The sequence below is a fragment of the Notothenia coriiceps genome, unplaced genomic scaffold (genome assembly GCF_000735185.1).
Source record: "Notothenia coriiceps isolate Sejong01 unplaced genomic scaffold, NC01 NC01_scaffold00037244, whole genome shotgun sequence".
NCBI classification, from domain to species: domain Eukaryota; kingdom Metazoa; phylum Chordata; class Actinopteri; order Perciformes; family Nototheniidae; genus Notothenia; species Notothenia coriiceps.
The window spans coordinates 6,991,790-7,018,973 of record NW_011369945.1 but is presented as its reverse complement, the minus strand read 5'-3'; the positions used below and the strand labels follow the sequence as shown (position 1 = coordinate 7,018,973).

Genomic DNA, 27,184 nt, shown 5'->3' with positions numbered 1-27,184 from the left:
TTTGGTTGCACTTACAGTTTATATAAGTCTCACAGTGGTGAGTATTTCAAGAGATATGTATGAGTAACAGGCTATTTTACACCAGCTGCATGTGGACGTGACTGCCGAGCAGGAGGACCGTCTCAGGAAAAATCTTGTGTAAGAAACCCTCATGAAATGTTGGACCAGCCTTCTTAACTTGGTGAGCCCTCTGCTGGTGGCCCCTGCTGTTAAATGCATGCTGTAGTGTAGACAATAATAAAGTTGTGTGTGTGTGTGTGTGTGTGTGTGTGTGTGTGTGTGTGTGTGTGTGATAGAGTGGCTTTATCTCATCAATCTGCGGCAGCTGTGACACTAATCCTGAAACCAAAACATCCTTTACTAGACAACTTGGAAACAGTTGCCAGGAAACCAGGAGGAAGTGCTAAAGTTGTTTGCAGGCAGCATGTGCACGAGTGTGGCTTAATTGAACGGCAGAAAATGCCACCCAGTTAATCAGAACAATTTATGCATTTTATATATGTTCACTGAAATAGTCAATATACTTATTAAAATCGTTAAGCATATATCTTGAAAGTAAAAAAGGACAACATCTCTTTTTTTTTCTTAAGTTGCAATACATGTCTGTGTTATAACAATAATAATAATAATAATAATAATAATAGTTATTAAAGTATATATTATATATCTCGTAATATAAAATATAATAATGTCCATACAAATAATATTAGCGACAATAGCAAAAATACATGTATTCATATCGTAATAAATACAAAACAATTATAAGATAGAGGAGCAACGCCCTCTGCTGGCTGATGCTAGTACATACAGCATCATCATAAAGCTGCTGCAATAAAAAAGTCTTAAGAATACTTTCAGCCACTTTATACAAAAATAATAAGCCCAAAGGTATTTATGAAGTATATCTTTGAGCGCTTTAAGGTGAGAATGGAGAGACAAAGTGTTTAAAGTTTCAGCCACATGGACTGGTGTGGACCATGGTGTGGACTCATGCCTTACTGTATACTCTATTTTCTCTGATTTCGTCTCAGAACAGATGGGAAATGTCTGCCTTAAGCTGCTCCACTTCCCTACTCAGCAACCAAATAAGAGACCTAATGAATTTATTTTTAAAAAGTCACGGTACAGCTTCTCATTAACTCAGATCAGCAGTAAATTAATCAGTGTTGCTATAGTTTCTTCTTTTCAATAACCTTGTAAATTCACTTGTGCTAGACTCCAATTATATGAACCCTTACCTCCAGTAATCCTTGATAAGAAAATGTGTATGAACCAGCAACCTCAGTGTATTGGTTTTGTGTAAAAAATACTTGCTTATAGGTTTATAGACAGTTTGAAAGAGTTGTCTAATGAATTCGATGGACATCACTGCCTGCCTGCTATTGCTACTTCAAATAGGAAATGGGAGTAACTACATGAGAAACGTCATACTCTAATGGAATCAGCTCAAGTTACAGGTGTACACTAACTACAAAACCCCTCTGTTTCCAGTGTGACCAACAGGAGGCAGTGTTGTGTTGAGGTTCAGTATAATTTCTTTCCTTTCCATCTCCTTTTTACATTTGTTTAACTTGTTGACACTTTGAATAAGAAATGCAAAAACACAAAACTGTATTTTGCTATAACAGCTGCATGTTTACACAGCAGGTAATATTTATATGTTTCATACTTGCAGTAATATGCTTGTTGCGGTAAATTTAAAGGTCCTGGGAGGCTATAGAATCACACCCAGCCAATGTTTTGTTATCGCATAAAGAAAAACACCCAGCACAATATGAATCATGCCGTTAGTACAGTAGCCTATACCTTAATGATCTATGAGATGCTAATTTGGTGTTTCTACTTATTTAATGTGTAAATGTGTTAAAGGAGTTGTGTAGAATAGTATATAGCGTTGTACCTTTGAAGATGAAATTGAAGTTCCAATTATACAAAAGTAATTTGTTTTCATACTAAATAACTAATGTACATGTATAATGTACATAACTATATATGTGTCTTAATATATAAATACAGTAAATGACTGCATTCCATAGTAATTATAATCAATACAATACATTTATTATTATTATTATTATTATTAATTATTATTACAACACTCAAAATCTGAGATGGCAAAGTGCTGATCTTGTACGTTCTGAAATGGGTTTCTGACTGTAGTTCAGCATCAATGTATGGCAATCATTGTTATGCTGAAAACGATATTATATTTTGCAAATCTAGGCAACAAAAGTCCAATCTCTTCTTATGCAAACATAACACAGTAATAAATATCTCTGTTTATTAAAACCTTTCAAGAACATATTAAAGTCTCTGCATAGTGAGTATCCTGTCTGGGTGAAGCAGTAGGGAGTGGGAGGGAGGAAGATGTGTGTCCGTGTGGGTGTGTGTCCTCTCCTCCCTCCATCCCTGCTTTAAACACAACAGAGCAGAACAGCAGCCTGAAATACAGCTCATTTGTCAGTGACACGGGAATGCTTTGACCTTCCCAAGACAAGCCGGCTTTGCCGACTCAGCGGTTTCTCTTTCTAGCCGAATTACAGTCCTCATCCGCATGAGTGAGAATGGCTCCCCTCATACACAACAAGCTGTATTACAATCACCACCTGAGGCAAAGTAGGAGGATAATAATACTTTCTAAAAATATAGGTGGTAGGTAAAGGTTCAGACTGTTCACTAACAACCACAAAACAGGACAAAGGTGAAAGTGATAACATCCACAGAGTGTCCAGGGTGGCTTTAACAGAAGGGCCCAGTTTTTTTCAGAACAGTTAACCAACCTGAACGGTTAGTAGTAAAGCCACTGGACCATATTCTTTATGATCAGAAAAGGCTTCAGTTATGATTAGATGAGAAGATAGTCTGTTTTTGCTGCAGAGACTCCAGAACACACAAATAATAGAGTAATGTTAAGTTAAAGTTAAATTAATATTTATTGAGCAAATACAGGAAGAGCTTTCCTTAAGACAATGTGAATGGACACCTTGTTTTGAAATAATGGACCAATAATGGACCATGATGAAATGGACTATGATGAAACGAAAATGAAGAAAAATGTTTCGTGATTTTCTTGATAAAGAAGTGTACTTGATTTCAAGTACTGTGACTTCTGGCAATTGTATTTGTACTTAGTTTTATACATTCCCATAGTACTGGCATGCTTGCTGGCAGCATGAGAGCCAGAATGATGGTTGTGTAATAAACAATAACTTTCAACCACTATTTAAAATACCTACGCTATTAAACAGAACTATGAATAAACAACCAGCAGGCTACACTGCTGCACTGTCCTCCGATATGATATTCCAGCTTTTTCTGTGTTTTTCATGGTTTATTTAATTTGTATCCTTGAGTCACAGAGCTGCCATGTCCACTAGACCTTTTCTGACCGACAGCTACTTCACCCTACAACTGATATAATCATTGCTTATGGTATTGCAATACTTTTTTTGTAACAATTGCTTGTTATCTGCTTTTGTACCTACTAACTCTGTATTTTCAAACACATTACTCAAAAATAGATGGCCAAATGCCGAAACTTTAAGGGGTAATACATTAGAGTCCTATACTCTAAAAACAAATGCCTTGGCTCAACAAAGAAAATCAACACAACAGTTTGCATCGATGTTTATTGAGTTAAGACAACTTCTAATGAAATTGTCTTAAAGCAACAAAGTTATTTGAGTTAGGGGAGAAGGCTTTTCCTCTACAATCAGAGGTGTTTTTAATTACCACTTACTTAATAATTGGTAGCATAAACACAAGTTTTTAAGTTGATTACTCCAAAAATTAAGTTATTCCAACTTGTTTTACCACATGATTTAAAAGGAATTTTAAGTTGTATATACTTAATTACCATCATTGTGAACACACGTTTTTAAGTTGACAACCATTTATAAATTAAGTTGCTCCAAATATATTGTATTCAATAGTTTTGTTTCTTAGCTTTTTCATGTTTTTGCCTTTAAAGAAAGAAATGAGTTGATTCCACAACAAAAATATTAGGCAATTCACTTTTTAATTTGAACTGCAGTTGTTTATTTCAACACATGATGTTTCAATCAGGAGAGAATTCATTTTGTTTGAACATTTATTGACACATGCCATATGACAAGGTGCATGAACACCTGAAATCACAGCTGACTGCAGGAGAGAGGAGAACCATTTTATAGTTTGCCTGCAGCACGTTGATTGGCTGCTGGAGAATGAGGTGAATGTAATAGGTTAAAGAGAACGCCTGTGATCAGCTGATTATATATATATATTAACTCACATTTTTATCTTGCAACCATGCATTTAATTAAGTGGAGGTGAAAGGTCGCCTGAATTCGTTTTTAGAGTGCACCTGCAGTCAGCTGCCTCATTCGCCTGTTCAGGTGTATCTAAAGATGAAGAGGCCTTGAACACCTTGAACCACCTTTATTACAATGAATGGGTTGCAATCTTGGATGTAACCAATGACAAAACACACTGAGTTGGTTTTGTTAGCTCTACAGAACAACACAAACTCTTTTTTTCTTAGACAGGACCGTTTTTAGGAGCCTTACAAAACTGTCCAGGTGAATCTTCTCTGTTATCTCACAACACTATCGGGAACATTTTGATATTTTTTGGGACAAACAGGCCTCGGTTAGGGTCAGCGAAAGAGCGTGGTTGGGGTTAAAGTGACAACTCCATAAGGTTTGTGGTCAGGGAACGACACAGCAGTGCCTGAAATATATACTATCCGTTTGTAACCACAGCAACAATACTGATTATTATGATTATTATGATTACAATTATTTAGGTTACCTCTCTTTTCCGTTCAGTGCGCTCTGACCTTTCTTGGAATGAGTGGGATGTGTGCCATGCCTTGATTAGTTTAGCTTCCCTTTTATAGTCTGAACTGTAATAAGGTACTTTTAAATTAAATGAAAGTCTATTAATGGTACTCTGTTTGATAATGGAGAGAGGGTTAAAACATCTGTGAGCATGTTCCTGTAGCTTGGGGAGAACAGAGATGGAGACAGAGATTGAAATAGAGAGGAGAATGAGAAGGAAATAAGGTCCAGTGCGTCCTAGAATAGAAAAAGAAAATCCATTTATTCTGAGAGGCCTGTGGGGCTGGAGGTAGCAGGACTCCACTGGCACCACACACACACACGCACACACACACACACACACACACACACACACACACACACACACACACACACACACACACACACACAAAGGAAACTCATCCCACTGGATAAAATGAATTCTTTCCCTCTTTTTTCCTCCTTTACCTTTTTGCCTCAGTCAGCGCAGCCACCATAATTCCAACCTGTGTCTAAATCCCCCCATGTACACACACACCACACACACACACACACACACACACACACACACACACACACACACACACACACACACACACACACACACACACACACACACACACACACACACACTTTCACGGACGGAGTCACTCACCTGGTCACCTGCCTGAGGGGTTGTGATGCTGTTTCACTCTGTGCAGGGGTCTCTGTTGCCTGTCTGCCTGGCCACAGAGAATAGGAGGCCATCAATAATCCTGCAGCTATGAGAGGAGGAGAGGGGGAACCAGCAGAAAGGGGGAGAAAAGGGGTAAATAGAGGGAAGAAAGGAGAAAAGGTTGATGAAATGAGAAACCAGGCTAGGGAGAAGACCGAAGAACAAACAAGATGAGGAGAGAAGAGAGGAGAACGCAATGGAGAGCAAGAGAAGGAACAAGGATGGAAAAAGAGTAAGGAAAGGGAGAGTGGAAACAAAGAGACAAGACAATGATCGTTGAGAAGAGAGCATTATTATTGGTCATGCCAATAAAGCCCCTTTGTATTGTATTGTATTAGATGTGTGGATGGGAGGACAGCAGAGATATCTCTTTAGTCCTGCCTGATACAGATGCTGCTTATTGGCTGGTTAAGGTGTAACATGCTGGTAGTGTCTTTTTCCTCTGAGGATCATTCGTGAAACCTTAATCCTAACTCCAAGTCTAAACCCTCCGGCAGTAGGGGAGAGGACAACGTGTTCTAACTTCCTTCAGTGTCCTTTATGTCAAGGTACAAAACTCCTCACAATGACAGACTTACAAAAGAACACACACACACACACACACACACACACACACACACACACACACACACACACACACACACACACACACACACACACACACACACACACACACAGGAATGAATAAGGAGACAAAAGTGAAACATCGCCCTATCCTTCATTGCGCTCTGTGCTGAGCTGATTCTCCTTCCCCCCCGTTTCACCTCAAATCCATCTGCTCCTCTCACCCAAACTAAATCCTTTTCCTCTTCTTGCTCCATCCTTTTTTTATATTCACCCATCCCTCTGTCCCCGTCAACCTATTTCCTTCTCCTCTAATCCGCCAACCTTCAAACCACCTCAAAACCTTCCTTAAAAGTCCAGAAATACCTTCAGCTCTGCACCCACTGAAAGATCACCTGTCAACACTGATGCCTGACATTCACAGCAGAGAGTCATGTCAGCGGCAATATCTCCCCGTGCCTCATCCCCATGTTTCCAACAACTTTAAAGAGCAATTTCATTTCAAGCGCAAAAAACAGACATTTAGGTAAAGGTGAGAGTTCTTTTTGCATGGATGGGATAAAAAAAGATATTTAAACGAGATGTAATAACGGTTTTGGGAATACATTTTTACCATGATATTGTTGCTTGTACCTCTTGTTCTTAATGAGGTAATCCAATCATGTATTATGGAAAGTTGTTCATACTTTTGGTTCATGGGAAAGCATTGCGTGACTGTATTGTACTGTAACCTTTCTAAGTGTAGGTGCAATGCATCTACATTTACTCATATACCTTACTTAAGTAACATTACAGTAACTACACTACTTTTTTATGACAGCTGCAGAAAAATATTTGTAATTATGTTAATGTATAACCATCTCATGAAGTACAACACATCGACATCGGAACATGCAGAGGTTGGAGAAGTATTCAGATGTTGTACTTGAGTAAACTTATAAATAGCAGAGAGTAGAAGTACTCTGTTACAAGTAAAAGCCCTGCATTCAAAATGTTACTCGAGTAAAAGTAGGAAAGTAGCATCAATATAAACGTAAAGTACCAAAAGTAAAAGTACTTATCATGCAAATTGGACCATTTCAGAATAATATACCTATACTACTGTATATATTTTGATTATCATTATTGATCATTAAAGTGTTATCAAAGCTGGTAAAGGTGCAGCTTTGAATCACTTTATATACTGCAGGCTAGCTTGTGAATTTACTCCAGTTGTAACTAAAGTCTTATTCATGTGTAGTTTATACGTCAGATTATTAATCAAAATCTGCAAAGTACCTAAAGATATTATTGAATGGAGTGAAGTAAAAGTACACGATTCACCTCTGAATTNTGTATTGTGCGTCATGGCAATACTCGCTCCCTTCACTAAAGGATAGGGAGCGCCACTCCTCAGCTAACCTATCACTTCCCTCCATTCACAAGCTGATTAGGCTTGTGAATGGAGGGAAGTGATAGGTTAGCTGAGGAGTGGCGCTCCCTATCCTTTAGTGAAGGGAGCGAGTATTGCCATGACGCACAATACAAAGTGATAGGTCTTCCTGCCTGAACTTGCGCTGAGCTTCATACAAATATGAAGAAGTTAAACTTTAAACATCCATGACTTAAACACTGTATCCAGGATAAAAGCCTGCAAGGTGAATACAGCTGGTAAAAGAAAAAGTGTTTGAATGCGTACATTAACAGGTTTGTGATATCACTGCCCCGTCTAAGACACGAGTGGATCTGACTTTAATTACATTTGTCTCGAGTGCTTCGTCAACTTAATGTGTTGCTTAAAATAATACTTCTGCATACAGTATGTGACACTGAGTGTTGCACGGCCAGATACGGCTCAGCTGACTCAGATAAGGAGATATATGATACATGATGATGTGATATGCCGCGGACTGTACGTAATGTTACTCTGATCCGGTTACTTATGTTGTGGCAGATATCTAAGTAAGCTTTCTTAACGCTAATGTTATAATAGTCAGATTGCTCTGAAGATGGGAGGTGATATTCTATAAATGTTCACGTTCACACAGTCGGTGATTTTTGCCGGCCGTCTTTCCTGCAACGACAGTTTAAACTGTATTTCCTTTCTCCTGTAATATGACTTGATCGCTTTAAACTCCGCACACTGAGCTCTGATTGGTCAGCAGGCGGTGCTTTCACTGAGTTGATCTCTTAGCCTGCAACCAGGTTAGCCGCTCAGCATAAGTTACCATGGAGATCTAGCCCGCTAAAAAGAGAACCAGCGTCATAGGACCGGAAACCCCAAGTTTCCCCTGAAGTTAGCTCGCTAAGCGAAAATCCGGCTTCGTCGTACAGGCCGTTTCTCCTGTCTAGACTAAACATCATGTTTGCATGACTGCTTAAACCCCAGTAACACAGCAGCATGAAATATGAATTCCCTTTTATTTATTCATATATATATGTCCTAAATAATAACTTTGAATGTTAAAAACAATGTGCCACCAGGTCTGATGTGTGACAGCAAAGTGAAATAAAGTCCTGCCTGGTACATTGAAGCTTTGTGTCCCCCAGTGTTATCTCTGGCATGTTGGTCCGCCTACAAAAACGAGGACGTATTTCATCACTGCTTTATGTTGTCTAGCAGTGTTTACGCCAATTCCCATGGTTCAAGTTTTCACTCACATCCTCCTTCTGCCCCTGTCCCTGTGTTATAGGTGGAGGAGATGGTGCAGAATCACATGACCTACTCCCTGCAGGATGTTGGTGGAGACGCCAACTGGCAGCTGGTTGTAGAAGAGGGAGAAATGAAGGTATGAGTCATGACTGTAACCTCATGCACTTAGCCTACTCATTGGATGAAGACTGCATTTAGTTGTAATCTGTGCAATGACAATAAAGTTGAATGAAATGTAATTTAGATCCCGTAGTAGATCATATGAATCCATTACTTTGCTTAATCGTATACTAAATTAATACAATATTGTTTCAAGTAAGTTGAATGACTATTAGGCCGCACGCAACATGTTGAAATGTGTGTTTAATGACATGTTGTCATGTGTGTTCAGGTGTACAGGAGAGAGGTGGAAGAGAACGGGATAGTTCTGGACCCGCTGAAGGCCACACACTCAGTGAAGGGTGTGACTGGACACGAGGTCTGCCACTACTTCTGGGACACGGCCTACCGCAACGACTGGGAGAGTAAGTCCTCTCACTAACAATCTGAACTGCTTTAAAACGTTTCTTACCGTTCTTTACTAAACTGAAACATCCCTACTTTCTCTCCCTCTGCAGCCACCATTGAAAACTTCAACGTTGTGGAGAATCTGTCAGAAAACGCAGCAATTGTTTATCAAACGCACAAGGTAAGGGCTACGATATCTCAAACCAAATGTCAACAGTGGAAAGGAAGATTGTTTTATATGATCTCTTGCATCTGAATAATAAAAATGTGTGTTGCAGCGTGTGTGGCCGGCCTCTCAGAGGGACGTGCTGTACCTGTCCGCCATGAGGAAGATCATGGCCAACAACGAGAACGACCCCGACACCTGGCTGGTCTGCAACTTCTCTGTGGATCACGACGATGCTCAGGTGAGCCGTAAACCAATCAGATACAGTTTAGGATCCTGACTCCATGCAAGGATATTTATTGAAATTATAAATGACAATCATGTTGTTTTAATTCTCTACCTTGTTGTCTCACAGCCCTCCAACAAATGTGTCCGTGCAAAGATCAACATCGGCATGATCTGTCAGACCCTGGTCAGCCCACCAGAGGGAGATAAAGAGATCAGCAGAGACAACATCATGTGCAAAATCACTTACGTCGCCAATGGTGTGTTTTCTATTGTCGAGCAAGTATTTTGGCTTCAGTTGAGGTTAATGATCACCTGATTATAACTCTTGAAAACTTCTTTAAAGTGTCTTCCAAAAAGGCATTTTAAAGTCTGGAATGTACCAGTCTTAAATATCTTCTCCTAGTTCTGTTTTTATTTTGCAACCAACCAGCCGTGTCCGAGTTACTGTATTTTGATAAAACATTTTATATGCGATGTTGACATTGTAAGGGAAAACTGTAAGAAGCCATTTTGACTTATTATCATGATATTATCCTGATAAACCTTGCTCCACTGTTAAACCTCTCTCGTGTGTGTGTGTGTGTGTAGTGAACCCCGGAGGCTGGGCCCCTGCCTCTGTGCTCCGGGCCGTGGCTAAGAGGGAGTACCCCAAATTCCTCAAGCGCTTCACCTCCTACGTCCAGGAGAAGACTGCTGGCAAACCCATCTTATTCTGAGGCGCACAGGTAATACAGCAGCTTACTCATCCACTTTATTTACTCACCTGTCATATCTCAATCTCCGTTTATGCTTACCTTGCAAAATGATATTAAGAAACTTCTTTATCTTTCCAGTGTTGAGACGAAGGACAGAAACGCGTATGAGGCTTTGAGGATCCAGGTTCTTCAGTCTGACTGCTGCTCTGCTGCTACCCAACACATTTTGTAAAGTGGTTTTCTCCCTCAGTTTTTAGCTACGAGTTAGTTCCTATAGGGGGAGGAAGGGTCAAAATGCTGCCCTCTGGTGGCTGCATTCAAACGTCTGCGAGACATTCATATAAAACAATATTCGTGAGGCAACTGAAACCTCGCTGTGATATCATAATTCGTCATTTCATTAAGTAGTCCTGTGATGAATGCACCCAGCAGGGGGCCCCGCCTCCCCATTCAAGTTTTTTATGCAGCGGCTGATGCCATCGTTCATGCTCCTGTAGAAAAAGGATTTGTCGTGTTTCTTACAGATATATTAATATATAAATGTATGTATGTTCTATAAGAAGTTTATAAAGAGGAAACAGACAGATCTTTGCTAATAGAAGGAAATATTTTATTGCAATTTATAGCTCCTATTTTTTGTTGATTTATTTCATAATAAGTCATTCCTCAGCTTTCTTTTGAAGCTGCTAACTATTGCTAGTGAAACATCACTGATTGATTAAGTCCAGAGGGCTGTCATCTTCCCATGAGCCCTATGATATAAGACTTGACCTCTTCGACCCCGTCCCTCTCATGAAAACACCCCCTGGTGGTGCTGACGGAGGGACGAGGCGTCAGGAGTTTGTCATTTATTTAATGTAAAAAAAGTTTAATGTACATTGTTTGCTCGGCTTTATATTTGTTATTGTACAATGATGTAGTGTCATATAGCACCTATTTTGAATGTTTATTAAGTTGTAAATACACAACATTTCTCTGAAGGTCACATCGTTGTTGAGCCCAGATGCCTTGGTGTAAAAGGAGAATCTAGCTTCAGATGGGACAAAGGAAAATCAGTAGTGAAGTGCCTCGTGGCCGAGTTCCCCTTATAATCATCTCCTCAAGGAGTCCATTTAAATGTACTGAATGAAACAGAGCACACTTAATTTGGGTTTCCCACCGAGGGCTAGCTGGATATTTGTACAAGTTGTAGTATTACTTTAGATACATTTCAGATTAAGTTCCGTATCAGCATCGTCTCCTCCACATTTCGGGTGTGTCACAACATTTGCTACTGAAGACATCAACTTAGGTTTTTGTATAATGTGTAAAAATGTAGACAGAGGTGCAAAGTCCAGAGTTCAGTAAGGATCTACGCTTGAGACCTTCCTGGTTAAATAAAAAATATATATACTTGATGGAAATATCATCCCACTTTTAAGAGGAAGCTGGTTTTGGCTTCCTGAGTTATTTGCCATGTAAAACATCGGTAGCTCTACCTGAATATATTTTAGTACTATTTTCCACCAGTGGACAGCACAATGTTTGTTTTTGGGTTAATTCGATGATATTTGTTGCTATTTTTTCCGTCTCTTCTTGAGCATTTGATTTTGGAGCTTCTAGCAGTGATGTGGGTGAGAGCGAGCCGTATGATACTCAGCCTTTGGGCCAAGTGGAATGAAGGAAGGCTAAAGCACTTCACCTTAACACTTCTAAATAAAAAATGAATGTTATTAGGAATATGTTTTTGTAAATAATTTGTTCATACTAATGCTGTGGGATCAACTTACAAATGTACTGTGACAGCGTTGCACTTCTGCCCTGTTGAAAAAGTGAAATAAATAAGTTCATCCTTCATCTCTCATTTTTGGAGTCATTTGTTCATGTAATGAGAAAACAGAGGCATTGAGACTTTAAGTAGAATTTAATGTATGAATATATTGTTTTTTTATGATTGACTCACTACAACTTTTTTTCAACATACGTGTGTGGTCTTTTTTTGTTAGTGGTATAAGTACCTATACCATTTTAGTTTTAGCAGAGACATTAAGAGGAAACTTGATGTAAATCATTTATTAAATAAAAAAAATGAATAGCTTAGAATTGAATATTCTATCTAGAACATGCTACGGCTTCTCCGAGACAAACTGTAAGGCCACGTTTGCACTTGCTTTCCAAAGAGGACAAAACCAGGAGCTGCAGTCAGTGATACCTTTAGCTTCCACACTCAGTATAACCTTCTGTACGTAATAGTGTGCCATTAAATGAGTTAATATGGCTTTAATCTTTGCAGTCATCCTTTTCGCCTTAACACAAAGAAACAATGCCTGTAACATTTTTCCACTTTGACGAAAAACCATGTTGGCTTTTTCCTCTGGAACTAGCAGCCATTTTCATTCCACAGAATACACAGCAGCACCCTGAGTCCGTAAGGGTTGTGCAAAAGAACACTGCTTTAGTAACACATACATTGAGGGGAAAAGATGGCATCATCTCACGCAAACCTTTTGACTAGTGCAAAGACCAAAACATGGTATAGCAGTTTGAAGATCTCACATTCTGCATTTCAAATGAAAAATAAAAGAATCGAGGTGCAAGTTCCGTCATTGTATGAATGAATTTGGCCTTAAGACTCTAAAGAGGCACAGAAAGCGTTCAAAGCCATTCAATAATTCACAATTGTCTTAAAGATCAGTGACAACAACACACACACTTCTGCAATGCTCAGTTGCAGACACATGGCACAAATAAATAACCTCAACATAATACCTGACCTGGAAAAGTTTTTATGCACACAGTGGTGCGACACGCAAAGCAAGCACGCGTTGGCTGTGGGGTTAGCATGTTTCCTGTATCAGGTTCAGTCTTTAGGTCCACTCCTTTCAGAGTCACGTCATTAGGAGACAATTCTCTCCGTTTTCACCGTGAAGCTTCCCTCTGTTGGCTGGAGCGCTCCTTCAATATGACTCTGAAGAGGGACCCTCTGAATTCTTTGTCATGCAGCTTTCTGATGAAGGCGTTTCTGACAGGTTTGTTTTAGATCTGGGAGCAGAGAAATAGGAGGGCTTCAGAAATCATGAAAAAAATGAAGATGGTTACAAACTTTAAAGAAGACTAATGAAGTATCTGACCTGTTGTGGGCCATGTGGCTCTTGACGAGGTGTCCAGCAGCGAGAGCGGCCATCAGAGACAGCTCCCCGGCCAGGACCGTGGCACAGACCACACGGGCTAGCTGACGGGCGTTATCCCCGGGCCGGCTGGAGCTGGTCCCCTGGACACCGAGCATCTACAGATATTTAGGGAAGGTCACAGATCAGACAAATATCAGAGAACTGTTTACCATGGTCATTAGAATCTATGCAAGTATAGCAGGTTTATATCACATTTAATAAAGCTCTAATGATTAATACAACTGTTACTACACTGTATAACCACCCTCTCTCTCTGTAATTACAACCCTAATATCCACAATCATACTAAAAAAAGGGCTTTTTTTCATATAATTTAAACATACTTTACTACGGCTTTTTACGACATACTATACAATGTAGTTTCCAGCATACTATACGATACACCTGTTAAAATGTTATTTTTGGAGATTTTTTTTTACATACTATGCTGTTATTTTTTTCAAATCTTCCGTCATGCCATTTCGTTTTTTTTCGACACTATAATTTCGATTTTCCGACATAACACTAAAACATTTTAGTGTGTCTTTTATTCAGAAATGTTGAACATAGTATACTTTTTCTTGGAGAAAATGTATATTTATTTATATTTCCTGTTAAAGGGAACATTACCTGGAGGCAGGCCTGCTGGGGGGCCAGGTTGGTGCCCCCCCCTACAGTGCCCAGCTCTATGGAGGGCATGGTGCAGCTGATGTACAGGTCCTCCCTCTCCGGGCCGGCCCCCTCCATCTGGGTGATGCAGTTGGAGCTCCCCACGGTCTGAGCCGGGTCCTGGAACCAGCAACGCAAACATTTCACTCGACGCACAGATTCATGCGGTGGGCTACGCTGATGCCCTACACTTATTATTTATTCTTTTTTTTGCAGCCAAATATATTGCAATGTAATAACTTTGGGTTCATTTGAATGATCAGCACTCCTAATTCCTCATATAATGTATTTATTTATATAAGTATCTCTTAATAGGGATGTTTTTCATACTTGATTTCATAAGCAGATCAGATGACTAGTGTCCAATTATAATGTTATATGCGTAATTTAACCATTCTAATATGCTAAAAAAAATGTAATCTTTATTCTGAACCATCAATACTGTTTTACCACATTTTGTGTGAGATGAATCTAAGTAATTAAAACATGTTGGGGGGTCCATTACCTGTCCACAGGCGATGTAGATGGCAGCTACGATGTTGGCAGCATGAGCATTGAAGCCCCCGATGCTGCCCGCCATGGCCGAGCCCACCAAGTTCTTGTTGATGTTCAGCTCCACCAGAGAGGCTGTGCTGGTTTTCAACACCTGCAGACACATGAATGAGCTGTTTTAGTGCCAACTGTATGATTTTTCCAACAGAAAAAAGCAGCACCAATAAGAACATGTTAATAATGAATGAATAAATAAACTGTGATTTGAGTTTATAGTGGAAATCCCACTGTTACACATCAAAAAACAAACAGAAGAGTTTGGTTTTAGTGTTCTTTACCTCCCTGACCACCTTGGCTGGTATGGTGGCGTCACACACAGCAGACTTTCCCCGACCCAGGATCCAGTTAATGGCAGCAGACTTCTTGTCAGTGCAATAGTTGCCACTGATCGACAGCACATCCACATCTGGATACTGCTGCTGGAGTATTTGCAGAGCCTGCTCCGTCCCCTGGGAAAATACACACACACACTTTTATTTGTATTTACATCCCTGGAGATACAAAACAAACAGTGCTCTGTAGTGCTGCTTCTCATTTGCATTGACTGCTGTGGATGGTACCTTTGAGAGCATGTTCATGCCCATGGCGTCTCCGGTCTGAGACTGGAAGCGAATGTATAAGTTTCTCCCTGCTAAGCTCACCTGAAGCTTCTCCAGACGAGCAAACCTATCAAGAGCAAATGTTAACACATGTTCTGTATGTCCTCAAATACAACAACATTTCATGGGTGTGACTTAATGAATTGGAAAACTTTTCTCTCTGTGTTTGCACTGACCTGCTGGTCTGGTCGAACGCCTCTTTGATCAGGGCGAACCCATCCGGGGTCTCCAGCCACACTTTGACCTCTGCGGCGCGGCATGCTGAGGGCAGCCTCACCACAGGAGCCCGGGTCATACTGTCAGCCAGGATGCTGCTGCGGCAACCCCCGCTCAGCTGGACAGGAACATACCATAGAGTCAGCACACACACACACACATACTGTATATACACACAGTCAACAACAGATAGAGCTCGATGTTCCTAACTTACAGAAAGCGCCCTGCATCCTCTGTTAGTGCTGGCCACCAGACAGCCCTCTGTGGTCGCCATGGGAATGTAAAACTTCTTCTCGTCCAAAAGAAGAGGACCAGCCACTCCCACTGGCACCGGCATGTAGCCAATGACGTTCTCACAGCAGGTGCCCATCACCTGCAGGGCAACAACAAGGACTTTACAGAAGCTGCAATATGTACAGAAACATATCGTTAATGAAAACCATCAGAAAAAGAATTAGGTTTATTGCCAAGTAGGTTTATAAATACATTGCTCTGGTGTATAATGGAGCATACATAAACACCGTAGGAGGTATTCAATTTTAAAGAATTTACAATTGAAACATCTTTTTCATTAAACAATGAAAAAGATGTACCGTAATTTTCGGACTATAAGGCGCACCTGAATATAAGCCGCAGCAGCTAAATTGAATGATGTGTACATACAGTATATAAACCGCACTGGACTATAAGCCGCAGGTGTTTTAATGTTTCATTACCATATGTATATATATCATAATTTAAAATGGATCAAAATGAATGTGCTTGTAGTTAATACCAAATAGGTCCAATAAAAAGTGAAAGATTTGCATGTGGCCAATACCTTAGAATAGTCGTAGTCCTTATAAGGCAGAGAAGTCAAAGCAGAGAGAACAGGCAGTTTGGATGAAAGCATTTCCCTCCTGATGGCCACGCCCCTCTCTGGAGTCTCCAGGACAGATTCCAGTTTATAGTTCAGGATGTTTCGAGAGGTCACCAGGTTCATCACCTCTTCATCGCTCAGAAAACGGGCACCCTTCTGGAAAGCAACATGGGCAATGTCGTGACTTGTTATACCTTCAGACAAACACAGAACTGAAGATAGGATTTCCATCAGCTTACCTGTGGATCTGAGAGGATACTCATACATTCCTCCAGCGTCCGGGCCTCTGAATTACAGCTGCTTTGAGGAACACAAGGTGTCGGAGCAGGAGACTCCCCAAAGCATGAAACCCAGGGGCCGTTCTCCACTGGGACCACAGCCGGCTGAGTAGCCTCTGATGTAGAGGAAACACGAGAGAGAGAAAATGAATGCTAAGCAACAATACAGTTACATCAGAGATGTTGTTTTTTCATCTGCAGGTTAAGACAGGATAGCGCTATGAGGGCTCATTATAAGTCTCACCTTTCTCCCTGAACGCTGTGTCAGCGTCTGACACAGCTGGCAAGGCAGGGTTGGTTGCTAAGGTACCGTTCATGGTCGTCTGAGGTTTTGTGCTTGGGTAGTTCCTCCTGCAGCAGTCCTCTGCCACCCTGGGTTTCTGGGTCGGAGGACAGCTGATACTTGGACTCATGAGGGACAGGGAAGACTCTGTCTCTGCTTGCTCAAAGAAAACGTACTTCACAGCCAGGAGCAGGGCGAGGCCGAGAGTTATCACCTGCTCCAGGTCCATACTGGTCGGAGGGGAAAAGAGACAAGATCATGCATCAGTAGGTCAGAGGACGGCAGTAAATACCAGACAAATGTGTTCATGGTAAGGTTCCTTTGTTTTGAGTGCTCTTACCCGTTGAGCTTAGGAGGCCATAATGTGTCACCAGAATTCAGTCTGGTTGCTATGGGTCCCTCCAGAGAGCTGTTCTGACCTGGATGCTCAGCTGCTAGCCGAGTATGAGCATGAACCAAAGCCAGGCTCAGAGACTGGGAAGGATATTGTAAAAAACGTTTCACATAATTGAAACTGATTTTTAAACAACTGTACAGAGTTTACTTTTAAACTACCGAGTCTCACCATGATGATTTTGACCCTTTGTGTCACAGGATTGGGCTTGTTGTCCTCTTCTTCAGCCAGCACAGAAGCAAAGTGGCTCAGTTGCCAGATCGGACGTCCCTCACGACTTTCCCTGGACAGCTACACAGACAAACATGCAGCATGAGCTCGATCGAAATCTACTGTGACATTCATTTGCAACTGATTTCAGACAAAGATTTCGCCCACATTTTACAAATAATCCTTACCTCCAAGACCAGGGAGACACACGCAGGGAAGAAGGTCATGAAGACAAAGTAATTGGCCAGGACAGACATACAGCCAAAACAACACATGATCTCTAATTGAGGCACACCTGGAAAACAATAGAAAATAGTTAATACACCATCATCACAGAGTATCAAAATGAAACATAGCTGGTGCTGTTTTGGAGGAACACTAATATTTGTCCTTACCTGACATGGTGCCAATCCCAATGACCAGACACTCTACCAGAGCGTCCAGGGTGAAGGTGGGGCCCAGGATGGCCATGCCCTGAGAGATGTTCTCCCTAACCTCCTCCTATACACAAGACACAGAGCCATAGCAACTGTCAGATACCTCATCTATATTCTGGCTATGAATCAACAGATTTCAGTTACAGTTCACACATTCACAGAAACAAGGTGCGTGACAATACCTGAGAGTTTGAGCTGAGGGCAAATTTGGCCAATGTGCAGGCTTTGGACAGGTCAATGAGCAGCAGAAAGAACGGCAAGGCTTCACTGCAGGGGAAAGGGATAAATGTCAATCAGGGAATTACATTGTTTCACTGCAGCACGTCTTCATTGTTAAAAACCGAGTTCTGTTGGACACTGCCGTAAATTGAAATGACTAGCAAACTTAAGTTAATTCTGTGTGCTGTGCAATAAGTATGTTGGCCCATTTCAAACTTACTTAAGACCTGTCAGCTCTTTCCCAAAGAAGTGGATGACCACCGTACTGAAAATAAAGCTGGAGAACACTGTGAACAACCCTGCAATGCCTGTAGGAAGAAATATGATAACAGTCAAAAATATATACTGTATGGCATTGTCATTGTAAATATGGAAATGATATGAAGCATAAAGTGTAATGCTGAACAAGCTACAGCATCCTATCATACTGACCCAGTATATATTTGGAGCCTAGTTGTCGCAGATTCTTCAACTGGAAATAGATATAAACGATGGCCATGCAGCGTGTGATAGTTAGGATGATTATGTCACTGCTGTGGATTTCCTGTAAGAAAACAAGCACATACGTAACTTCTTGCTAGCATATCCTTCTACCTGTTTTAATTTAAAATAAGCTGCCAAACCCACTCCAGCCTCCTGTCAAGCAGACTCACCTCTTCCACTTTCGGACAGTCATTCCATCTGCATATCTGGCTGCTGGATGACAAGTTGTTCATAGACACGAGGCACACGGTTAGAGCGATGGTGCCCACTATAACCTCCCATGGATGGGAGGCCACCAGTAGGCCGTGGAGCCTGAACAGCCGGGCCAACATGGTCTCAGGATGCCTTTCTGCTGCCTAAGATCACAGAGTCACATGTATTAAAAAGCATATAGAGGTGGGAAGTACAATTACTCAAGTACTGTACTCAAGTAGAATTTCTGTTAGGTACTTGTACTTTAATTGAGTATTTCCATGTTATGCTGCTTTATACTTCTATTCCACTAACTTTAAAAAGGGAAGTAATGTAATTGTAGCTACATTTGTTTAGCTAACAGCTGTGAGACCAAAATGTAACAGCTGTGAGACCAAAATGTAGCTTCCCCTTGGCTAGCTATCTCAAGTGAAAGAGCGTTTAGTTCAAGCTATGCAGACTAACTTAAGCGTACTGTTTTACAGTTTATAAAGACAGAAATGATCGAGAGGTCAAACTAGTAAACATATCTGTGTTTAAGGTGTCAGTTTAAGGTTTTTCATGGTTAGCATTAGCTTTAGCAGTTAGCTCTCAGACAGTAGCGTTAGCATTAGCTGCATTAGCTGTCACACCCGGTCTAACAACATACATATCTACCACCAAGGTGACATTGTCACTCTGTACGTTATTGACTCTTTAAAGTTGGAGCCCTATAAAACATGTTGAATTATCGTACTTTAAAATGTAATCTTCACCCAAGTCAGCGAGTCCTTTCCATGATGATAATGCCCCCTCCACAAATCTCTTCGGGGTAACAACGTTCTTATTATACAACAACCATAGACTGTATCAACGTAACAACGACGTCAACATGGCGATGCGGAAAGTCACCTACGTCACCTACGTCACACGGCGTGTAACACTGTCAGAGGTGGGAAAAGTAGCCTTCTCCGATGTTGTATTAAAAGTAGAACCACCAGAGTGTAGGAATACTCTGTTACAAGTAAAAGTGAAATCAAAATATTAGTCAAGTAAATTGCGAAAGTATTAGCATCAAATATACTTAAAGTACCAAAAGCAAAAATACTCATGATGCCCGTTTCAGAATAATATAGGCTTTACTGTATATGTTTTGATTATAATTATTGATGCATTAAGTGTTATCAAAGCTGGTAAAGGTGCAGCTAGTTTTAATGACTATACTGCAGGGTAGCTTGTGAATTTACTCCAGGCGTAACTAAAGTCTTATTTAAGAGTTGATAATAGGCTATTTCACATCATTAATCCACAGTAACTAAAGATATTAAATAAATGTAGTGGATTAAAAGTATATTATTTACCTCTGAATTTATTTGAGTGGGGTAGAAGTACAAAGTAGCAAACATTTGAAATACTCAAGTGAAGTACAATTCTCTATAAATTGTACTTAAATACAGTACTTGAGTAAATGTACTTAGTTACTTTACACCACTGCAGACTGTAGTTAGCACTACAGGTTGTTAGATGTGTAAAATATGAATGAAAACTAAAATGGTCAGCATGAGCGGTATTTTTGAAGATTGCAGAGCTTCAAGAAGGCAAGTGAAGCACCCAGTGGTTAGGCCTAGAGTCTGTCTGTCTGGAGGATCAATTATCAATCTTACACTTGTTTGGACTGAAACATGTAATTTTAAAGCTCCCATCTTTATGCTTATCATGCAAATGTGCCTACAACAAAGAACAAAAGGAGCTGCTGTAAAACTCTGCCTTGTTTTGTGTGGATCACATAGTTGGACTTTGGTGCATGTTTGAGATGGCAGTTTGAAGAGAAATACCTTTGATGATTATAGGCTGACTATTACACGTTCTATCAGTAAGGCCCACATTGGTAGGGTGTTGCAGTTGGCAATGGCCCATTTCAGAACTATATAAAGTAGCCTACATCAGAATTATAGCTAAATGCTCCAAGTATCAAAAGTTAATGCATTATGCAGAATGGATCTTTTCACAGAATTATATCATTATTATTATTATTTGATCCGGTTTTTACCCATGTAAGAGTATTTAAGTTTGTCAATGTGGACCAAATGTAGATATGTGAAGTACTGTGATGTACAGCACTTCAATATTAATGTCAGCTTATTTTTATATGTAGGAAATTAGTAACTGTGAGTGTTAAAATAAAAAGACAAAATAAAAAAATTGAAAATCTGCCTCTGAAATGTAATGGAGTAGAAGTATAGTAGCAATAAATGTAAATACTCAATGTAAGTACAAATATATCAAAAAAGTACTTAGATACAATACTTGAGTAAATGTACTTACTTTCCACCAATCAGAATCAAAATACCTTTATTAGTCCCACAGAGGGGAAATGTACGTAGTTACAGCAGAAAAAAGAGCCACAGACAGCATAACGTTACATATGTTATATGTTAAATGAATTAAAAAGTACTAAGTTATGATATAATAAAAAATATAATAAATATAATAAAAAATATACATCCGGCCTGTATGTATTGTACATACATACAATACATATCCTGTAACAGTTTTAACGGCATATATATATATATATATTGCACATATAGTTGGTTGGTATTTAACAGCAAGGGGTGTTATAGTCTGTGTTGTGGTGTGTGTGGGGCAGTTAGGGTTAGGGGGTTCTACTAATGGCTGTGCTGGTTTTATCTGACTGCTGCAGGAAGGAAGAACCTGCGGTATGTCAGTAGTAGATTTACTATCCAGAGATCTAATCAAAATAAAAGAGCAAGAAGTTTATTACTGAACATTTATATTGAATCTGTCAATGTGCAATTACATGAAGTGCATCACATCAGTTTCTCTTTACTGGAGGATCATTTCAGCACTTTTCAAAAGTTTATCTATCCATCTTATTGAATCATATTTCATATCCTGTATGCAAACCACAGCCGCTTATTTTCTTGTCTACCCTATACGTTTGACAGTTCAGTCAGTTTCTGAGTAACAGGTTTTACTTCATCAAACACATCACATGTCTACAAAAAAATGTGTGAACTCTTGTTATACGGGTGTTTGAACTGTTATTTCCGTTATATAAAACTGAAAAAAGTTGGTCCCAAAAAAATATTGCCACATGACATGTAGGCCTAATAAAGTGTGAAATATTTGGAAATGACTGAAAAGATGACAATAAAAATGCTTTCACACTTAAATCTATGTTTCTGTAACAACCTGAGGAAAAATCTGATCCATGTTTTTTTTTAATCTGCTGCCAATAACATGATGTAAATAAAGTTAGATAATGCATTTTCTATCCCTTCTCACAAATAACTGCTAATTTGACACATTAGAGACGTGCTTGGTTTTAAGCACTAACCGTTGAACGGTTAACTTGTTATACGTCTTTCTAATTATATAGCACGATCTGGTTGACAATGTAATGACAGGTTGTCAATCCTGGAAGAATACAAATAAACTGATTCTTTGGATTCTTTCTGATTGATTTCTAAGTGATTTCAGATGACAGAAACCACGGGGTTTTCATTCACCCTCTCTAATCAGCTGCATGGATGTCCGTTTAGGAATAGCTTGTAATGTAAGCACAGCTCCATTAACTTTTACAATATTATGCACATAACAATAGTGTTTGCCTTACATCTGTGGTGACATATGAAACGCCAGATAACATTTGTGCATCTTTTATAATATGCAATTAGTGCAGTTATCCGCTTCTTTGAACCCCTCCCTCTTTCTTTTCGGCTTATTTGTGAGAGCGCACCGACACAATGACTAAAGGCAGACAGACAGCGTGTTGAGGCTCTTTATGCTTTATATAGATCATGTTACAAAATAAATCTCGGAATGCGATGAATGACGAGAGGATTCAAGTGGAAGTCTTCAATAGATGTTGAACCAGTCGTGCGTAAAAAGCGGAAATGGCACGGGATTTAAATTCTTCCTCCTGACATCGGTAAGTTGCTCCTGAACTTTATGATTTATTTGTAACTATTAATTATAAATACCTATTTTCTGCATTCAATACACACAACCCATACATCTCGATTTATCCTTGTTTTAAAAACTTATAGGAAGTGATTTCAGACAGTTTGCAAATCGGCACATGCGTTTGAAGCAAGGTGAGTGAGTATCCAATCATTAAAATGTATGTTCTTTTGTCGAAACTAAATGTATAACTTTTCGGTTTCTATTCGAGCGGAAGGGCTATTTTAAAACATTTGGTTTTGGTTTCTGTTTCCAGAATGAATGGAAGATGTTCACTACCGAGACTCAGAAGAAAGTCCTTCTGTTGTTCACTCCTGTCACTGCTGGCACTATGTCTACTGCTGCTGGTCAGTGTGGAGTACAGCAACATCACTGAGCCTCTACCCCCCCAAGCAGCTTTAGATGGCATCCAGGCATATCACAAGTACAATATTAGCTGTCCGCTCATTTATGACATGGACCCAGTGGAGGTGGGTAAATCACTTGTCATCAGACGGCAAGTTGTGGAGGACAACGATGAAAGCCTGATTAATCTCACCTCAAACTGCCCATCATTCATCAAAGCCAGAGGTTATGATGTTGTTCGAGTCTCGCAGCAGGAGAGAGACTTTCCTCTTGCTTACTCAATTGTTGTGCATAAATCTGCATTAATGATAGAGAGACTAATCAAAGTGGTGTACTCGCCCAATAACATCTACTGTATCCACTATGATCAGAAGTCCTCAGAACAGTTCATCTCAGCTGTGGAGGGTTTAGACCGCTGTCTGCCTAATGTCTTTATAGCCTCTAAGCGAGAATCCGTCTTTTACGCCGGCATCAGTCGATTGAAAGCGGATCTCAACTGTCTCTCTGACCTTTTGAAGTCGGAAGTCCAGTGGAAGTATGTCATCAACCTCTGTGGCCAAGATTTCCCCCTCAGGTCCAACTTTGAGATAGTGTCAGAGCTGAAGAAGTTAAATGGGGCCAATATGCTAGAGACAAGCCGTCCCAGTGAGAGCAAGAAGCAAAGGTTCACCTTTAGCTACAAACTGATGGATTTCAAAATTGAGTCAAAAAAACTTCCAATGAAAACAGAGCAGAAGAAGACGCCACCTCCACACGGCATCGAGATGTTCATCGGCAGTGCTTACTTTGTCTTCTCACGGGAGTTTATTGTGCACATAGACTCCTCAGATGTGGTGAAGGATTTCCTGGCCTGGTCAGAGGACACCTACTCTCCAGACGAACACTTCTGGGCAACCCTTGTGCGCCTGCCAGGTGTTCCTGGAGAGGTGCCCAGATCCCAGCCCGACATCACTGACCTCAAGAGTAAGGCCAGGCTGGTGAAGTGGCAGTACCTGGAGGAAGAACTGTACCCACAATGCTCGGGGAAACACGTCCGCAGCGTTTGCATTTTTGGTGCAGGCGAGTTGCGTTGGTTACTCAACTATGGTCACTGGTTCGCCAATAAGTTTGACCCAAAGGTGGACCCAATTCTTATTCAGTGCCTTGAGGAGATGCTGGAGGAAAACAGTTATTTAAATCAGCAACATCTCCTTCCCAACATAAGGGTTAACCAAAGCTACAGTATATGAAAAAAAAGATGCTTTAAAGGGGACCTATCATGCAAAATGCACTTTTGTACGTCTTTTATACATGAATATGTGTCCCCGGTCAAGCCCGCCTTAACCTGCCAGGCCTGGGGCTGATGGCTGGTTTTGTAGGCCCCCTATTTAAACAACAAATCAAAGTCATTTATAGCCTCAGCAGGCTCTGTGATCGCACTTCTCCACTCTGCTCTACGCGCGCCTGGTCCTCTCCTCCAGATGAGTGACGTATCGGGCCTCCCGCATGTATTTGTCCGGTTGACGTTGGTTCCCCTTCACGTAGCAAGTCCTCGTCGTCATCTCCATCTCCTCCAACAGATAATGTCCCTCCTGTCTGTTTTTCCTCTCCCGCTACTTCATCGCTATCAGAACCAGACGGCTTACTTGGCTCCGAGAACCCGCGGCCGGCAACGCTGCCGCTCGGTACATAATTCATCTGTCATTCCCCCTCATTCTGGCCTACAGGAATTTAAAATAACCTGTAAGCTTCGGAATTTTTTGTAATAGCTGCTTGTCTCGAAACTCCTTTTCCCTCAACAATTTCCTTTTTCCGAGCGCCACTCCCGAACTTTTTCTTCTTCGACATTTTCTCCTAAACAACCTTCATCTGTCACTCAATCACTCCCCCTAACCCTCAATTTGAATAAGTCACATGTGAAACATATTCTCATTCTGATTGGCTGTTAAGTGGTGCCCACTGACTGTTTCGGAGTCATCATTTTTGAGGAAAATCTCTGGAATCCATCGATCTGATTATTAGCGGAGCAAATGATCAAAATACTACAGAGGGAAGATATTTTTGTTTGGATTACTGGTCTGGGGAAAGCTCACAAGTGTGTGTGTGTGTGTATACGTGTGTGTGTTTGAGTATTTTTGCGTTTGTGTGTATTGTGTTTGTTTACCGGGGAAAACCCTCACGAGAAACACCGGCTGTTGTTATGCCTGCTGTGACGTTAAGTTACTCCGTTCTCCGCTTGTCATTATGCCGTTACAAGCTTCAAAGTTGTATTTATCATCTGAATTTGCCGAAACAAGTTTAATATTCTGAAAGCCAAGACTTTGTTTGTTTGAAGCCAGATGAAAACAGACTGTAACGGACCCTGCCGTGTTATCTATGATTACTATACGCCCAGTGGCGGCTGGTGGAAAATATTTTTGGTGGGGCTGTTGATATAGTGAGTAAAAACAAATTTTTGGGGAGAAATGACCCCTTAAATTGGGACTTCTGGTGATGTAATGGCCCCATAAAATCGTGGTTCTCGGGCCAGGAACAACCAGGCTGAGTCGGGCTGAGTATGCTAAATTAACTGCGGTCAAGCCAGCCTCCACTCGGGAAAACCTAGTCAAGCCAGCCCTCACGTGATATTGCGGTGCGCGAATATCCTATGCATTACGGTAGAGTAAAAAAAATCATCCCTCTGTGTTTAGATGAGAATAAAACCAAAAATGTGTCCAGTATCAAAGACTTATTTCACTTTCCAGTGGTGGATAGCAGGACATACCCATCTTATCACTCAGAAAAAATCAGGACATTCTGATGTTAGAGTTTCAAATATAAATGGACCTTTGAAATCTCTATTGTATGAGCTTCATCCCTGTTTTTAGATGAGAATAAACCAAAATATGTCGAGTATCATTAGATCCATCTCAGCTTCCAGCGTGATAGCAGGACACCCCCATGTCTCACTCAGAAAATACAGGACATTCCTGATGTACAGTTCCAAATAAAAGACCTTTGAAAGTCTCATATAGAGCTATCATCCTTGTCCCTAAAATATTTATATATTTTGAAACTGATACATCAGAATATCCCTGATTTTTTTCTGGAGTGACTACATGGGTTGGTCCTGCTTATCACTCTGAGTGAGATGGATCTATGATACTGGACAGTTTTTGTGTTATTCTCATCTAAAAACAGGAGATGATAGCTCATATATGAGACTTCAAAGGTCTTTTATTTGAAACTCTACATCAGAATGTCCTGATTTTTTACTGAGTGACTGATGGATGTCCTTGCTATCACCCTGAAGTGGAATGAGTCTTTGATACTAGACAGTTTTTATTTTATTCTCATCTAAACCACAGAGGGAAAGGATTTTTGTTTACTCTACCGTAATGCATTAGGATATTCGCGCACCGCAATATCACGTGAGGCCTGGCTTACTAGTTTTCGAGTGTGAGGGCTGGCTTTGACGCAGTCTAAAACTAGAGAGAGAATCGCTGTCAAGGGGGCTACAACTACAACCAAGATGAACGATATTTGACGTGATTTAATTGTAATACACGTTCAAAATGATGCCGGAAGTAAACAATCATACTGATAGCGGCGATAGTAAAAACCAGTGAATTAAGGCTTTTACAAGTCTGCAGACAGACGGGCAGGGCGAAAGAAAGCTTTTAAAATGCGTGTTTTCTAATGGAGATTTGGCTATAGCTAAACTGTAAAATGCTCCGACCGTCCACACTCACAAACAACGGCCGGCTAACAGACATAAGATTAAACCAGCGAGCCGTATTCGCCCATGGACACAGACAGTATGTGGGTATGTACTTGTTTAAGCTTGTGTGGTCTAGTTTCTGAACAGTGATGAACTCTGGGTGTAAGAGCTAACGGCTGTGTTGTTTTTCTGGGGAGCTCATGAAGACTGACGTCACGGGCTCCGCGCTTTACACTGCGTTACTAATGATACTACCCCAAGTTCCTCACGAGTCTAAAAAACAACGTCACGGTCACGCACGTAAGCAACGTGGGGCCTACACGTGAGCGCTCTCGTGATGCCAAAATA

At 40.6% G+C, this 27,184-nt stretch overlaps 3 protein-coding genes across 5 annotated transcripts; 2 read left to right on the top strand and 1 right to left on the bottom strand.

The window, feature by feature from the left end:
* Positions 1 to 8,714: 8,714 nt before the first annotated feature.
* On the top strand, positions 8,715 to 12,142 carry LOC104964566 (collagen type IV alpha-3-binding protein-like). Its single transcript, XM_010793392.1, has 7 exons — positions 8,715 to 8,846; positions 9,102 to 9,234; positions 9,328 to 9,398; positions 9,496 to 9,624; positions 9,739 to 9,868; positions 10,200 to 10,336; positions 10,445 to 12,142. Exons 1-6 carry the CDS (start codon positions 8,760 to 8,762, stop codon positions 10,325 to 10,327), a joined length of 678 nt encoding a protein of 225 aa, XP_010791694.1. The 5' UTR covers positions 8,715 to 8,759; the 3' UTR covers positions 10,328 to 10,336; positions 10,445 to 12,142.
* A 52-nt stretch (positions 12,143 to 12,194) lies between these two features.
* Positions 12,195 to 19,694, bottom strand: LOC104964565 (3-hydroxy-3-methylglutaryl-coenzyme A reductase). 3 transcript variants are annotated; one of them, XM_010793390.1, is made up of 20 exons: positions 19,602 to 19,694; positions 18,825 to 19,010; positions 18,604 to 18,715; positions 18,392 to 18,479; positions 18,135 to 18,219; positions 17,911 to 18,016; positions 17,704 to 17,810; positions 17,477 to 17,596; positions 17,252 to 17,385; positions 16,873 to 17,141; positions 16,590 to 16,744; positions 16,312 to 16,506; positions 15,706 to 15,864; positions 15,452 to 15,609; positions 15,237 to 15,342; positions 14,955 to 15,125; positions 14,630 to 14,770; positions 14,086 to 14,244; positions 13,417 to 13,571; positions 12,195 to 13,327 (listed from the first exon to the last, which is right to left on the bottom strand). In XM_010793390.1, the coding sequence occupies exons 2-20, from the start codon at positions 18,984 to 18,986 to the stop codon at positions 13,243 to 13,245; spliced, it is 2,667 nt and encodes an 888-aa protein (XP_010791692.1). In that variant the 5' UTR covers positions 18,987 to 19,010; positions 19,602 to 19,694; the 3' UTR covers positions 12,195 to 13,242. The 3 variants fall into 3 exon arrangements, with proteins under 3 accessions (XP_010791692.1, XP_010791691.1, XP_010791693.1); XM_010793389.1 differs by having other exon boundaries at positions 19,583 to 19,691; XM_010793391.1 differs by having other exon boundaries at positions 16,312 to 16,503; positions 19,583 to 19,691.
* Positions 19,695 to 22,689: 2,995 nt separating this feature from the next.
* On the top strand, positions 22,690 to 24,939 carry LOC104964564 (glucosaminyl (N-acetyl) transferase 4). The gene is made up of 3 exons (XM_010793388.1): positions 22,690 to 22,780; positions 22,899 to 22,946; positions 23,069 to 24,939. Exon 3 carries the CDS (start codon positions 23,070 to 23,072, stop codon positions 24,384 to 24,386), a length of 1,317 nt encoding a protein of 438 aa, XP_010791690.1. The 5' UTR covers positions 22,690 to 22,780; positions 22,899 to 22,946; position 23,069; the 3' UTR covers positions 24,387 to 24,939.
* Positions 24,940 to 27,184: the final 2,245 nt, after the last annotated feature.

What these genes read in the sequence shown, in the direction of transcription:
- LOC104964566 (XM_010793392.1), top strand. Translation starts at nt 8,760, where the DNA reads ATGGTGCAGAATCACATGACCTACTCCCTGCAGGATGTTGGTGGAGAC. An exon ending in CTACCGCAACGACTGGGAGA is followed by an intron (nt 9,235 to 9,327) that starts GTAAGTCCTCTC and finishes CTCCCTCTGCAG; the next exon opens with CCACCATTGAAAACTTCAAC. An exon ending in TGGATCACGACGATGCTCAG is followed by an intron (nt 9,625 to 9,738) that starts GTGAGCCGTAAA and finishes GTTGTCTCACAG; the next exon opens with CCCTCCAACAAATGTGTCCG.
- LOC104964565 (XM_010793390.1), bottom strand. Translation starts at nt 18,986, where the DNA reads ATGTTGGCCCGGCTGTTCAGGCTCCACGGCCTACTGGTGGCCTCCCAT. An exon ending in CCCTCAGCTCAAACTCTCAG is followed by an intron (nt 18,017 to 18,134) that starts GTATTGTCACGC and finishes TCTTGTGTATAG; the next exon opens with GAGGAGGTTAGGGAGAACAT. An exon ending in TGGCCTCCTAAGCTCAACGG is followed by an intron (nt 17,142 to 17,251) that starts GTAAGAGCACTC and finishes CCCTCCGACCAG; the next exon opens with TATGGACCTGGAGCAGGTGA.
- LOC104964564 (XM_010793388.1), top strand. Translation starts at nt 23,070, where the DNA reads ATGAATGGAAGATGTTCACTACCGAGACTCAGAAGAAAGTCCTTCTGT.